This window comes from Phaenicophaeus curvirostris, chromosome 6 (genome assembly GCF_032191515.1).
Source record: "Phaenicophaeus curvirostris isolate KB17595 chromosome 6, BPBGC_Pcur_1.0, whole genome shotgun sequence".
NCBI classification, from domain to species: Eukaryota; Metazoa; Chordata; class Aves; order Cuculiformes; family Cuculidae; genus Phaenicophaeus; species Phaenicophaeus curvirostris.
The window spans coordinates 49,381,658-49,397,423 of record NC_091397.1 but is presented as its reverse complement, the minus strand read 5'-3'; the positions used below and the strand labels follow the sequence as shown (position 1 = coordinate 49,397,423).

The following is a 15,766-nucleotide window of genomic DNA, read 5'->3' as shown; positions in this document are numbered from 1 at the left end:
TTTACTACACATGCTAGCAAATTATGGACTTTTGGGTTCAGATACATGAACCCAAATCAGAGAGGGTTTTGTTGTGTATCGTACCCACCACTAATGTCTTCGTCCTTGGGTTCCAGTCTCTGAAAGATGCAGCTGGAATGTCCCTGTAACACTTCGAACAGTTGAATATGTGTTGGATGAACAGTCAAATGAGCATGCAGCATTCATCAGTGCACATGGTGTTTTTAACATTGTGTAAAGAAATGCTTTTTAATTCATGGGAGTCTGTAGCTTGAGAAAGCTGTAAAATTCTTGCAGAGGCACAGAGCAGATAAATTAAGTAGAACTAATTTGCTAAGACCTTAAGTATGTGAAACTATGTTCCAAATATTCTGCTGCTTTTTCCAGACGAGGACCCGATATTCTTGTTCCACTGTTCATTTATATTTTCTGGGGTACAACTGTAAATTGTCTCTCAATGCTCTTATTATATAATGGCAAGGAAGAATAATGATAGTGGCATTTGGAAATGTTTACGTCCATTTGTATTCCTTGTACAGACGGCCTCTGCAATCATAAGTAACAGAGAAATATCCAAGGAATTTTCAGGCGATTAATCCAAGTTTAAAACCAGCATCATCCCAACAGCAAGCTGCAGAAAATGCTTGGAATGTTAATAGAAAGTACTTCTGGAAGGAATACTTGCTGGTTGTTTCTTTCCCTTGGAAACCATTTACTGAAAGGGATGTTGTTGATTTATAGTGCCTTCTGTCTGTCTTTCCAGAACTCCAGTGCAGATCATCGGGTTCGACTGGACCTTGGGCTTTGGGACAAATTCAGTGAACTTGCAACGAAGTGCATTATTAAAATAGTGGAATTTGCAAAGCGATTGCCAGGCTTTACAAGTTTGACCATTGCAGACCAGATAACTCTACTTAAAGCAGCCTGCCTGGATATACTGGTATGTATTTTTGACATCCTTTTTATGCTACTAAAGTGTTTTCTGTTCTTTTTACTGTAACCAACTGCAAGAGGGGGTCAAATACCACTGTAGCCTTAAGGTGGCAAACTTGAACTTTCCAGGCAGACTGGTACTGTCATGGGTGGGCTCTAGCATGTCTATAGCTGTGTTATATGGTAGGAGCATACTGTTCAAAATAAGTCCTTATAGTTCGTGGATCTCAGTGATGCTGTAAGAAGGGCACATTTTGGTTTTGCGGCACTAACTTGGTATATGCAACTTTGGAAAAACTTCCTTACTGATAACACTGAAGAGAGATCTAATTCTCTTTCCTTCCTCCTCCCTCCAAAACGTGATGCTTTCTCTTAAGGATAACTAGAAAGACAGTCTGCTGTATAATGTTTTAGGAACATGCTGTACCTGTGATCATGAGGTGATTCAAGGAACAAGATACAAACCTTCAGAGCAAAGTTTTAGCAGGTTGTAGAGGGGAACCTGGTGTGCCTGGAGCCCAGCAGGCAGCAGCTTCTGGCACGCAAATCCCCCTGCTTTCACCAGTGCTGCAGGCACCTGTGGAAGCAGTCGTTGTAATGGGCTCTGTACAGATTTTAGTGAAATGTCATTTAATTTTAAATAGGCAAACATACAACCTGCAGATGGGCTTGGAGTTTTGCTCCAGACCTTCTCACTATGTCGAGGCAAGCTGTCTTCCCTCCGTTTGTCTCCAGTTGTTTGTGTCACGCTGACCTTCAGAGGAACCCTCTGGGATCTCAGCATTTCTTTATCAAGACCTTAGAGGTCTTCAGGCTTTCAGCTGCAAATACACTTCTTATTCTTGGTTGTAGCAATAACTTGCAGTTGAACAGTATTTTTAATGTGTTTAATCACGTTTTCTTCTGAGTACAAACCTTCATCGAGCCAAACATAGCCAAGAAGCCCATTGTAGGATGACTACTGTAAATACACTCATTGGCATGACACAGGAGTTCTAACTAGGGAATTTGAAGTTAAAGTAATTAATCTTGGAATCTCTGAAAGTGCATTGCTTCAAACAGGATCATATTGAGGAGGACGTTAACTGCTGTGACCTTTTCCTCCTGTTTTGTCAAAAGCTGCTTTGAAGAATTGCATCTAGGGGACATTGATGAAGGAGGAAGAGGTGTGGGAGAGGAGGAAGGGTATCATTCTCTGACCTATAAAAAAAGGGAAGGTTGAGGTTGCCTTGTCATGCTTGAGATTCACCTCTCGTTGTCTCCTTCGTCCAGGCACTCATTCAGACTTGACCATCTCATCTTTATTGTGTGTGGTCCCTCCATGGAGCAGGGCCATTTGTTACCAATTGCACGCCTGTTGTCACCGTCTCTGTCATGATCAGACAGTTACTTTCCCCTTACACTGGAAGGTATACAGTAAACAGTAAACTGTGGTATCGCCTCGAGTGTATTCTGCCAGATATATGGGACCCGAACAGCTTTGTTGTTTGCTATTGTAACGCATAACAAATGGTTAATACAGAAACTACCCGCAATTTTTAGCGGGGACTCAGGATATAGCAAGAATCTGTGCATCCAACTCTTTACCAGTGAAACTTCAGCCCTTAAGCTGCCACTCCCTATTTGTTGCTGCTATGCCCTCTTCTCTAGCTACTGGGGAGAAAACATACCCTAATTCTGTAATTGCTCAGGGTCCTGCGAGCTCCTGGTACCCTTTGTTGGGATGGATGGTGGAAGGTTACCCTGGGAGCATGCACACCCCTGCACAGGGTGCCCATGGCAACTCTACTCACTGCTTGTGCCACCAACGCTGGCTGGACAAGATGAAGTGTTCAGAGATAGCCTTTCTGCTAGTTTTATCTGAAGTGCCTATATAAAGGCACTTCACAGCCTTTGATCAAGTGGCTACATAAAATCCTAGTTCCCAGATTAGAAAAAGAACAATGAAGTGGGTTGTAAATGGTGACTTTATTTCAACTAATTAATGGATAGAAAGGGTTGATGCTTTAATGGAATTCAACAACTTTTACTTTGTGGCCATGCGGCAACCTTCAAGTTCTGGTTATAAACTTTATTGACACCTGTCATTCCTGATCACCTGCTCATTCTCTTTTTTATTTTTCACAAAGCCAGAGAAGATGTCACATCTAAGCAAGCAGGGCATAGCGAGCGGTGTAGGTACCTGCATCAGGGAGGAGCTGAGGCTCTTTCAAGTACAGCAGCAGATAAGATGTGGTGGCAGTGAAGAGTCCTAACTTTCCTTTGAGACATTTACTCAGGCTTTATGTGACTACTTTATGTGCTGCTTAAAAAGAAAAAGGGATAATTACCACTAGCACAGTAATGCATAGTGCACACTCTGTCTGTGAAATGCCCATATCCATTAAACCCACATAACCTACACATAATCTGAATTGCAGTGCAGCTCTGTATCTTTATTTAAGCTACCCTTCAGTACTTCAGTACTTGGAGCAGTGTTTTAAAAGCACGTATTTCCTCCCTGAGCAAGCTCATTCTCCTAATTATGAGGGTTTTGAGCATTTTATTTTGTTGTGCGCTGAGACACGGAGTGAGCAGCCGCTGCCTGCACGTGGTGTGCTCTGTGAGCACAGACATGAGCCTCGCCGCTGTGCACTCACGATCCCACTGTTGTGCAATCCCCTGGATGCGTCGCCAGAGCCGCGGCTCATGGCAGGAACAGTGTGGGGCTCCCTGCCAGGCAGGGTGGCCGGGATCCCTCCACCAGCAGGACCACTGCCCACCCAGCAGCGCTGCCTCTGGGCTATGGGAAGTCTTTAGCATCTATAGACCTGGCCGAGGATTCTGCTCAGTTGATTCACGTGATCATGGATGCTTAAGTTCCCCCCCCTCTATTAAACAGGCTGACAAAGGAAATGGTGCCAGGAGCTCAGTAAACTCCTCTGGGTAGGGGCCAAAGAATTGTTTTATATACAAACTCTGTGGAAGGGCAATAACACAAAGCCTCACAAGGCAGCTGAAGGCACCAATCGAGGGTGCTGGAATTTAGATCTGCTCTGGTGCCAAAAGTTTCGGAGATATATATTGCTAAAATTCAGTCAGTAACCATGATAAAATCATCTGCTTCTGTCTGCTGGTACGCTGGCTCGGGAACAGTCCCGCATCTGCAGCCTCACCAAGCTCTGGCAAAATGAATGTGGGAAGAGCCTGGTGTCCAGCCTGTCTTAAATCCGATGGATAAAAACCTGAGAAGTCCTTGACTACTAACCCTTAATAATGTCATTTTTGTTTTCTGTTGTAAAACCGTGTGCATTAATGCTAGGAAAGCTTTGGTGTATGTGGGATAACCCGTGCTGATGTGGTATAGCAGTGCAATACAACCTTGTTCATTGTTTCAGAGTCACCTGCCTGGGTTCCTCCACTCGGGAAACCATCCCAGCTGGTAAAGGCTGCTACTGTCTAACAACAGCATTTCTTGAAAAAGCCCAGGTTGCTTTAACGAATCTGTTATAAATGAGTAAAAATTGTATGGTAGCAACAATTTTGTAAATGCAACTTTCAGGATGGTTTGGGTTTGTGCAACCCATAGGGTTTTTACTTTGTGATTTGTAACTGGCTCATAGAAACCTCAGACACTTCAAAATAAATATTCCTTAAAACAAAGGGTCCTTTAATCATGGACAAGAACCTTATTTATGGCATTTAAGAGCAGAGCGACAACTAAAATACTCAGCTTGGTTACAAAATCTAAACAACATTGGGGACATTAGGAGGATGTCCTCTAGACAGTGGTTCAGTTTAAAATGGAGAAAGATACCGTAATTTCTGATTTTGAAGTGCTGACGTTTCCCATATGTTCTTCAGTGAATATGAGCTTGAAATCAGCTTCACTTTGACGCTGGAAATTTGCCCAAGAAAGGTTTAGCAGCAAATCAGCAATATCCATGGCATTTCGCAGATCTTGATGAAGGACACAAATTAAAAAAACAAAAGAAAAGAAAACATTTCAGATGATCTGGCTTGGGGGTTAATAACAGCGTGCTGTGAGATAATGTTGAAGGAATGTGGGAGAAACCCGAGACCCAATTGCTGCTGTCAAGCTTGGTGCCTTGCAGAAAACACAGGAGCTGAGCTTCAGCTGTGCTAGTGCCCAGCAGAGCCTCTGCAGGCTCTTCCATGTAAAGGCTGGCAAACCATTTAGGTATGAAAGCCCAAAGTCTGCCTTTTACAGAAACCTGTCCTAGCTGCTGCCTAAGCATGGAAGTAGCTAAATTCTATGGAACCTTTTACATTTTAATTATAATTTTTGCAAGAGCCCTAGAAGTCTTTTTCTGTGCATGCTCACAGGGGCTCTAGGCTGAGTAACCTAACCCCAAATTCATTCCCGATGAGGATCCAGCCTGGAAATCTTCCTGTGCGTTAGCCCTGGGTGTAGGTGGGTCTGGTAGGTCTTTGCTGTGCACCCCTAAATGGAGCGGGGCTCACAGCAGCAGAGGTGAACGTGGAGAACTTCACAGTGAGGGCGCCAGCAGTCTGTTCTATGGCAGGAGGTGTGTGTTCAGCCTCTGGGTTGTTTGGGATGATTGCTCCGGGGCACCTCAGCTCCTCTGGGCCAAAAGCCTCTGGGTGAAGCGGTGCTGGCAGCCGGTGTGCTGGGGCAGCTGCTGGAGGGGCTGTTGGCAGCCTTCAGGAAACACCACAGCATTGCCTGATTCAGCTCCAAGTCCTGCTCCACTAATTTGTTGGGCTGGGAATCCTGAGGGTATGGAGGGAGGAGCTCTTGTTACTAAGGCTTATCAATTAAAATAGCACCGGGAAAAAAGGGGCTGCCTTTCTCCCTAGCTGAACTAAGGGAAATTCAGTATCATTTAAGATGTGTAGAGCCTTGTTCCTCCAGAAGTTGGATACCTGATCATCTCAGGCCACGCATCCTTACTGGAAGGCAGCTACTGTAGGTGCAGGCTTCGTATGGGAAGAGCTGCACTCCGGTTTCTCTTGCCTGCCGTTAGAGAAGTAAACCATGTAGCTCTTGGGTTTCTCAGTAAATCTGCAAAGTTTTCAAACCATGCTTATCTTGAAAACAATAAACTCTGCATGTTTCTTCTCCTTTCTATACAATCCTTTTAATGATATAAAAGGATAACCAACAGCAAACTTCAGGGGAGAGAACTGCTGATGTTTACTGGCAGCACAGAATATGGTAAACACACTGTCTTTTATTGACAGGGTGCTATGCTTTGTAATGTTAATTTCTTCTAATAATCCTGCAATACACTCTGACTATTACATAAAACTTTTAGGAGTTACCAGAAGCCTTTTAAGATCACTTACATTGGTGGGGAATTTGTGGTCAGTGAAGAATTTGAGTGCCGTGTTTGTATTTGTGCCTCTCTTGGTTATTTATTCAAGTAATTTTAAGGGCTCGTTCTAATTCAGGGGTCAGGGAGCGATGTGAAACATGCCTGTCCAACCACATAGAGCGTCAGTGCTTCAGTGTACACCCACAATGTGAGATAAGATTATTGCTGAGGTAAAAAACAGTTGAAGAGCCTTCTACAGAAATACACCCTGTTAAGTCTCTTACCAAGGAATTAGGAGAAATAAAAGCTTCCCTGTAGGTCTTTTGCGTGCCATGTCCTCCTCATTCTCCTCCCTGCTTATTTGGAGCAGTGTTGCCAGGCAAAGATGAAAGTGGGAGAACCAAGCCCAGACTGGTCAGCTGCCAAGCACTGAGGCCTCTGACTCACAGCTTCAGCAGCTATAGGAATAATTAAAATTCTCTCTGTGCTCACTTATATTCCTGTAAATCTTTTTTTGTTGAATCTTTGAAACAAAGTAGAATGGCTGTATGTGAAATAAATACACTCAAGCCCTGAAAAAAGACGGCTGTACTCTTCGCTCAGCTAATCAGCCAGACTTCAGCAAGGTTTTCTTTTATTTTAGTTTAGGGATAAGCCATCTCCCTCCTCTGATTATCTTAAACATTAAACATTGAGATAGATAGATAGATAGATAGATAGATAGATAGATAGATAGATAGATAGATAGATAGATAGATAGATAGATATGTAAGAGAAATATGTCAACATGATGGACATCTCTTTTGTTTGGTCCTTAAGGCAGTGTTCATTAATAGCAGCTGTACAAATGAGCCTGTGCCGTACTGACTCTGTCATGGGACACATCCTGGGTTTGCTCTGCACACTCTCCAGCCACACTGCCACCTCAGCTGTGACAATGTTCCTGACGCCGCGGTTACCCCAGAGGCGTTTACTAACAAAATGCAGAGCATCCCCAGTGTTTGATTCATGCATTTTGCATTCCTCCATGTCCAGTTAGAGGTGTGAATCTCCATCCTCCCTTGGAATGCTCTTTCATCTGGGTTCAGTGCTGGGTGGCTGTCAGCACGCAAGTTAACTTGCCAAAACCAACAGTGCCTGGGCTTGGAGAGGAATGAGTGACACCATCAGCAGTGGGAAGATAGACTTTGCACCAGGCAGGCATCAGTGCTGCCCAGGGCTCGGCACAGGGGAAGCGCCAGAGGAGCCTCGGGGAAGTCTGGAGGCCAACCGGCTGGCGAGGAGGTTAAGCGTTACAGCTCACAGCAGTAAAAACAACTGTAGAGGAAGAAAAGCCGGGCTGATTCCTCGGGCTGCCGGCAGCCCTGTGCGCTGCCGTGTGGAGGTTCAAAGTTTGATAATCTAGTCGGGTGCAAGCTCCCAGGCTGAGAAGCCAAGTGGTGCTCCGTGGAGACTGGAGCTGCAGCTGCTTGGGGATGGAGGGCTTTGCACTGCTCTCAAGGGAGCCGTCCCACAGGCCTTGTGTTCCCATAGTTGTGTTTTCCTATCTGCTGTCACAGAACGCCGGCAGCCCAAAGCACACGTGAGGTTCTGCCTTTTTCACCAGCTCACAGCTGTCCGTGCTCACTCACACAAGATACAGCAGAGACTCTTTGTCCTTTTCAAGGACCCAACCCAGAGATGCACTGTCATGCAAAGTCAGTCCCCAAAATCAATTAAATACGTGTCTGTTTGAAGAGGTGAGAGATTTTTATGGTCTTGCTGGATCAGACCAGCAGTGCAGTAGCATTTTAGGTGTGCAGATCATACTCATTAATGAGTGGTTTATGTGAAAATCATGGTAAAGTTGGTGACTTCAGTGGTGAGAATTGCATAGAAGTTTTGATTATTTTGATGATTTGAAGATACTGGGGGAAATTTCTCTTATAAAAATTGCCCATAGTCAATTGTGTATATTTAAGTTATATCTGAGAATTTTGTGCTACTAGAACTGAAAAAACTGCAGTTTGATTTCGGCTTGTTTTGACGTGACCATGTACTGAAGGTCTGTGGGTAATTTGCCACATAGAGAAAACACAACAAACCTCGTGGATTGATTTCTTCAGCTTTCATTCTGTTTTGTCCTTTCACAGATCCTTAGAATTTGCACAAGATACACACCAGAACAAGACACCATGACCTTTTCAGATGGCCTTACCCTAAACCGAACTCAGATGCACAATGCCGGATTTGGCCCGCTGACCGATCTCGTGTTCACGTTTGCCAACCAGCTCCTGCCTTTGGAAATGGATGATACAGAAACAGGTCTCCTTAGTGCCATCTGCTTAATCTGTGGAGGTATCGTACAGCACGAACTCAGATGCGTTTGAAAAGGACAGACACGATAAGATCTTCATTTATCGTTTCATTTGTTTTACTTTCCTGTAAAGACATGTAATATTTCTATATGTAATATTATTACATCTGTTATATAAACCACTTAACACTAAAGGTTTGGTTTCTCCTGGTGATAGTTATTTGGTTTATTATTGATACATTTATTCTATTAATTATTCTGTCAATCAACCAATGCCATTGTTTGCCTGATAAAGAACTACATCCTGATGCGGTTTTTTATAAGCAGTATATGGGTATGTGTATGAATGACCTTTATTAGGCAGCTTTTACTCATGAACATAATTGCATGCATGTGCATATCATTACACTCATGCAGAAGTCACTGGTGATAACTTTCTTTAGAAAACATAGATAGACTATACTTCAAAATCAGCATAGTGGCACTGGTGACATGATGGGAGGAGGGCGATTACAGCTTGAAAGGGACGTTTTCAAGTCAGATCAGGTGAAGTCATGGTTTTAAAATACAAAAAAGTGAAATCTCAGGTCATTTCCCAAATCCTCTGTCCATGTCGCTTATTTTAATGACCTGTTCTCTCTCTTCATTAGCAAAATCTGGACTTGCAGTAGAAACACACCTCGTTTGGTTGGGCCAATTTGCTGAAATACAGACTGGGTGCTACAAGCGAATGTTTAAGGAACAAGAGTCAGTCTTTGTTGTCAATGGCTCTTTAGTACAAAATCATTCCGTTTTTATGTGTCTCTGGCCATAATCCATCAAAAGCATTGATGGGTTCCCAGATCTCATCCATATGTGACCAGTGCCTCCTGGTTTATGGGTGACGCGTGTTGTCACTCAGGCGAGCGTCGCCATCTGCTGATGCCTGGCGGTAACTCGCTTTGGTTTAGTGAAACAACACAAATTGGCTGCAATCTCTTTGTACACCTCGGCAGCTTATCAGTGGCACATATAAAATTGATTCTGAAATACTGTTTGCAGTAAGGTGGTTTCCTCTTGGAGCGGGAGGCACAGGAGCAAACTGGTAATTCTGGACCACTCAAATGACAAATCTTTCCAGTCACTGAGTTAAAATAAATCTGTTTCAGAAAGCCATGGTTTCTTTTCTTAGGCAGTGCTCACTATGGAGTGTGGGTTGTAAGTGGAGAGAGAGGTGAAATTCATGGAGTTCTGATCAAGAATGTGGAGGAGCTTCTGTGATTTGGGGATACTTTAAACCATATGAGTGACACAATATTTTTCTACAGATCGCCAGGACCTTGAAGAACCTATGAAAGTGGATAAGCTTCAGGAGCCACTGCTTGAAGCACTAAAAATTTACATCCGAAAGAGACGACCCAACAAGCCTCATATGTTCCCAAAGATCTTAATGAAAATCACAGATCTTCGCAGCATCAGCGCAAAAGGTACAGTGTCTCCTCATCACTCAGCAGTAGTGTCAGCGTTCCGGTACAGACTGGCCTAGGCACCTGGCTCATTTTTTAAATCTACCTAAGAAAGGTCCTTGTGACCTTTCTCTTCCCTTCTTCTTTGTGTAACTCGTGTGTTTAAATTGGTTCTACTTAAAACATACCTGGTGCTACATTCTTTGTGCAACTTAAGGTGAAAATGTTGTCTTGTGTATAAGTGGGTTAGCAAATCATTAGCACAAACTCTTTGTTAGTCTTAAGACAAGAAAAAGACCTCGAATTAAAAAACCTCTGTTAATGTTTACAGGGGTGTGCAAGTCAACATGTGGATTGTATCACTAACGGCTCTCAAAACACACTTTGTTTACAGACAGCAGAAAACACTTGTGCATCCAGAATTCCCCTAGAATGTGCTCTGATGTACAGGCTTAGAACTGATTTTTAGGATTTTGGAGATTCAGCACCTCTAACCCAAACTAAACATGCTTACACGTGGATTGACTTTGTTTGAACGTTCTGTGTAGCCTTGTGTGTGACAGATTTACAATGTGAAACATGGACGGTCTAAGGGCTGTCCCATGGATTCTCTAAAGTACGGGTGTAGCGGAATGCTTTCCCTTCATTAGAGAGGTTCCCCAACGTATACAGGCAGAGATTGGGGCCTGGGCAGCTCTTCTGAAAGTCACAAAGGGCCGTCAGGGCTGTGTCACCCACTGGCAGCCTCTGCAGATGCGCCATGATGTGGCTTTGAAGAAGACCATGTTGCTCTTGTTCATGTGCCCCTGTATCTCCCCAGGACCCAATTTTAGACGTGTTCAGCTGCTTCCTATCTGTTCCCCTCCAGGCTTGTGGATCAGAGATGCACCAGCCTGGACACAGAGAGTCTGAAGTGCTACAGTTCTTATTTTTGTCGGTTTTGCTTTCTTACTCTGCTTATTCAACTGCAGATTTGCTACCCCTGATAGATGAACACGCACAGGAGCTTGCAGGTCCAGGTACCTGTGTAGCTATAGATTGGATTTATGCCTTTGAAAAGATGACTTATTTCACTTGGCGTGGTTTTTAAGAAGACTTCAGGGGAAAAAAAACAGCAGTTAAATCACTGAAATAAGTACACTTGTTTTACATTAAAACCAGAACTGTTACACTTTAAACAATTCATATCTAAGTTAAGAGATTAAGCTATAGCTAAGCTTATAGAAAGAAGTGAGCAGTTTAATTGGATGGATTAGTATCAAAAGAATAGCTTAGAAGGGAAACACCAGAGCTGGAGGCAAAAGTATCCTAAAAAGGAACCACTTACCAGGTTATCTAGAGCTTGCCGTTTGCCCTCAAGTAAAGCAATTTCCATCCAACTGAATCCACAAAATAAACTTACAGCAGTACTGAGCTGTACAAATATTAAGGGGACCCCTTTCGTTCTACTGTTCTTGCTTGTGGGAAATCCGTTTCCACTTTCCTGCCGTGTCTCGTGTTCAATGCACAAGAAAGGATTCCTCTTTCCATTCTGACCTAAGTATTTAACTTACATCATCGGTGTTTTATAGTAGAACTAAATCGTACCAAGGGACTGGTGGGGTCCGGCGGGGGGTGGGTGTGTCTCGAGTTTCCTTTGGGAGGAGGTACATTAGGAGATCGTGACTCTGGGTGGTATGCGATCCCTGAAAGCAATTACCAAAGTAAGCATGAACCTGAAAGACTGAGAATGTCTCCTTATCCTAGAGTTCCTTATACAGCTGCTTTCTTCTCTGGCATTAGAAGTGCTGTAACAAAGGAATGAAGCGTTTGGGATACCAAAGCAAGAGATCTCTTGAGTTCTCCTATCCCAGTATTAAATTGGAAATTTGCAGGACCTGAATAAACCGCTGTGGCTGCACACAGGGGAAATGCCCACGAAATCACTGGGAAGGGCACCTGAGCTACTCCGTAACGGCAGAAAGCAGAGTGGCCAAATTCGGTTTGTCAACACTGCTCTGACAACAGACGGTTTTCAGAGCAGCTCTCAGCAGAATTCTGCATTGATTTCTTTCCAATTACAGTTTGCTCCATTCTAAGTTATGTTACTGACTTTTAGTCAGCATCCTCATGGAAAGCTGGTCATTGCTTTTGTAGACGATTTTTGAAGCTCCTAGTTAAGGCATGAACACAAGCGCTGCTTTCTGCTCTGGGGTTCCCAGTGTGACTGAGAGCACGTGCATTGCAGCAGCACGGATAAGCAGAATATATCCAGAAGTTCTCCCCTCTGGAATGGTTCTTCAATAACCAGTTTTCCCTAATGTTGTTGACTCTTTCTTCGCATTTAAAAAGCACAGACTCTTATTCCGTTAGACTGAAATTTTCAGATTGCAAATCCTATGCAATGTGTTAGACCAGATATTTAGAATCATAGAATAACCAGGTTGGAAGAGACCCACCGGATCATCGAGTCCAACCATTCCTATCAAACACTAAACCATGCCCCTCAGCACCTCGTCCACCCGTGCCTTAAACACCTCCAGGGAAGGTGACTCAACCACCTCCCTGGGCAGCCTCTGCCAGTGCCCAATGACCCTTTCTGTGAAGAATTTTTTCCTAATGTCCAGCCTGAACCTCCCCTGGCGGAGCTTGAGGCCATTCCCTCTTGTCCTGTCCCCTGTCACTTGGGAGAAGAGGCCAGCACCCTCCTCTCCACAACCTCCTTTCAGGAGGTTGAATGCTGAGGTTTACGGCTACAACTTGCCTGATGTCCTGGTAAGACAAACTGTTTTCCCATCAGCAGCAAAATGTGTAAAGCACATTAACGCCTGAGTGTGGAACAGAATCGTTATTGTATATCCTTGCTTTGTTTGAGGTATTATTCCAAAATACTCCTATCTATGCTCCTCACCATTCAGTAGCTGAATGTTTAGTAACTGATGTTCAGTCCGACAGCTACATCCCTTGTCTATGACCGTGAGGGTGGTGAAGCACTAGCACAGGTTGCCCAGGGAAGCTGTGGCTGCCCCATCCCTGGAGGTGTTCAAGGCCAGGCTGGATGGGGCCTTGAGCAGCCTGATCCCAGTGGGAGGTGTCCCTGCCCATGGCAGTGGAGGTGGAAATGGATGATCTTCAAGGTCCCTTCCAACACAAATCGTTCTATAATTCTGTGACAGAATGTGGTACTTCAGCTGCATCCCTGTTTCTGCTGCCTCTTCCGGGCTTTCTGAATGTCGCTTGCACTGACTGAGCAGGGGACTCCCTGGGAGTGCTGAGCTGATGCCTGCTGCAAGTTATGAATGAGCTGTGAGGTGTCTGCCTGTTCCTACAGTCGCCCTGTCCGCCTGTTGCAGTTGGGCGGCTGTAAAGCACCTCAGCAGGATCAGGCGCTGTGAGGTGGGTTGGGGGCGTGTGTTTCCCTAACCAGTATGAGTTGTTGGCTCCCAGTCTGAGGCCTCAGGCTTTATGGAGTGATTTCGTTTAATCCCACGCACGGCAGCCTGCGAAGCTGCCTTGATATAAACCTACCCGTTGTTTTCCTTGACGAGGCCAAACACTTCAGTTGAATCAGATGTGAACAGGATTAGTGCGGCTGCATGCGTTAGTGGTTAATTGGCACAAGAGAAGATGCCCAAAAACTACAGCAGGCAGCTTCACAAAAAAAATACCCTTTTGCCCAAATTTTTTCTTTTATGCAAACCAGTGGTTTGTTAAATTCTGAGTCTTGTTTTACACGGGAAAGCAAGCTTCTGACTTGCGTGGCTGCAGTTCTCTCACAGGATTCACCTCGCCTGTTCAACCCAAATCAGCCAGAATTTATTCATTCCGTAGTCTTTACAGATCCAATATGGATTAAAAACTGCAAAGTATATTCCAGTTTATAAAGACATCTCTGTGATCACAGTTCAATTTTTCAGTAGAATTTAATGCTGGTTTGGTTCCTTCCATGAAAAGCGGCACTTCATAAAATTTGCTCTGTTGTAAAATGAGTCGCTATGTCATAATTTTAAATTAATGTGAAGGAGTCTCCTCCAACTCCTTTTCTTGTGATGAATGAAGTCATTCACCTACATAACTTTGTATGCAAGAGGCAGAGAAGGAGATGCCAAATCTATTAAAATAACCTACTCTGAAATTACTGCTGCTGATGCTAACAAAAAGGGAATTGTACAAATCATACTAAAGGCAAGGACTTTTTTGTTTTCTTTTTAAAGGTGCAGAACGTGTCATTACATTGAAAATGGAAATTCCTGGATCCATGCCACCTCTTATTCAGGAAATGTTGGAGAACTCTGAAGGACATGAACCACTGACACCAGCCTCTAATGGAAACGCCGCAGAACACAGTCCGAGTATCTCACCGAGTTCAGTGGATAACAGCAGTGTCAGTCAATCCCCTATGGTGCAATAAGACATTTCCCAGCTACTTCAGACATTCCTAATACCTTATGTACAGGGATGAAAAAAGCAAGAGAAACATTTTTACTGCTGCTTAGTTTCTGGACTTAATATATATCTATATATGTGTCTATATATATAGATAAAAACTCAACAAGGACCAAGAAATTTTCATATGTATTGATATATACTCCTTGCTGTTTAAACTCTTAAAACTAGAAAATGCAAACTTTTGAAACTCTAAATCAGCCATTTCATGCAAAAAAAAAAAAAAATAGTTAAGCTTCTGTTTTTTTTCCTCTGAACATTCAAGACTGCATGGTAACAAGACAGATCTCAAACTTTAAATCCTGGTTGCATTTCTGATGACTTTGTACATACAAATGTATGGCTGTACTTTCTATACTGGATGTTTGGTGCTTTCCTTTTGTCTCTCATACCTAACGCCATCAAGACACCAACCACAGGAAACGGACGGCTGTTCGCATCCAGAAGAGGAAGTTTAAAGGACCGTCTGATTTAAGTTTAATAGGAAAACTTGTCTTTGATGCCCTCAATTTGCATCTCCTTCCTTGTAAAAAGTATACAAAACCTCACTGCGCCCGCAGAAAAGACATCAGTTTCGGCATTAACTGCCAGGTCAGTTAGTTATTCAGCTGTTGTTTGTTCCACTGTTAATGTCACTCTAAAATTTAAAAAGCGGTTTCTTACCTCGCTGGTGACCTTGGCTACACTATTTACTGCTCCGGTTCTACAGTTACAGTTGACTGATAGCCTCCAAGGCAGAAACACTTCTCAGTGTTACCATGTTTTTGTTTACTTGTTCACAAGCCATTAGGGAAACTTCATGGGATGATAACCAGCAGACTCATTTACAGCTTTCCAATCGGAGAGTCTAGGGTATTTCCTTAAGAATCAATGGCCAGGAATTAGCTGGGTTATCCAGCCTTCCAGGTGCTAGGGAAGTACAGCTAGGACTTCCAGAAACACAAGGAGAGAATCTGCCACCTTGGCCTTGTTAAATCACCATGAAGCAGAGTGAAAACTGTGGTAGAATGGTTAACAGATTTAAAGTGTCAGTTTCTTAGGTTTCATTTAAAGCACTAGTGGATTTTTTTTTTTTTATATATTCTAGCAAGTCTGTGATGTACTTTCACTGGCTCTGTTTGTACATTGAGATTGTTTAACAATGCTTTCTATGTTCATATACTGTTTACCTTTTTCCATGGAGTCTCCTGGCAAAGAATAAAATATATTTATTTTAAAAAAAACCCTGTGTAGAAGCAGTCCCTCTGCTCCAGATTTTCCACGCGCCCACACACACACACACACGTATGCACAGTAGTTTAGTTTTCCATTTTTTAATGTTTAAACTTCATTTCAAAAAGCAGGTTTGCTGTTTGCAACCATGACAATTAAAATGTGCTTTAGCACAG

General features: G+C 43.4%; 1 protein-coding gene across 3 annotated transcripts in view; it reads left to right on the top strand.

Annotated features, from left to right (window-relative positions):
* RARB (retinoic acid receptor beta) overlaps window positions 1-15,561 on the top strand; it is a 334,302-nt gene extending 318,741 nt beyond the window's left edge. For all 3 annotated transcript variants that reach the window (XM_069860142.1, XM_069860144.1, XM_069860143.1), the window contains 4 exons: window positions 764-940; window positions 8,345-8,549; window positions 9,816-9,974; window positions 14,147-15,561. In XM_069860142.1, the coding sequence (XP_069716243.1) occupies window positions 764-940; window positions 8,345-8,549; window positions 9,816-9,974; window positions 14,147-14,343 (738 nt within the window). In that variant the 3' untranslated portion in view covers window positions 14,344-15,561. The remainder of the gene's footprint in view (window positions 1-763; window positions 941-8,344; window positions 8,550-9,815; window positions 9,975-14,146) is intronic.
* Window positions 15,562-15,766: the final 205 nt, after the last annotated feature.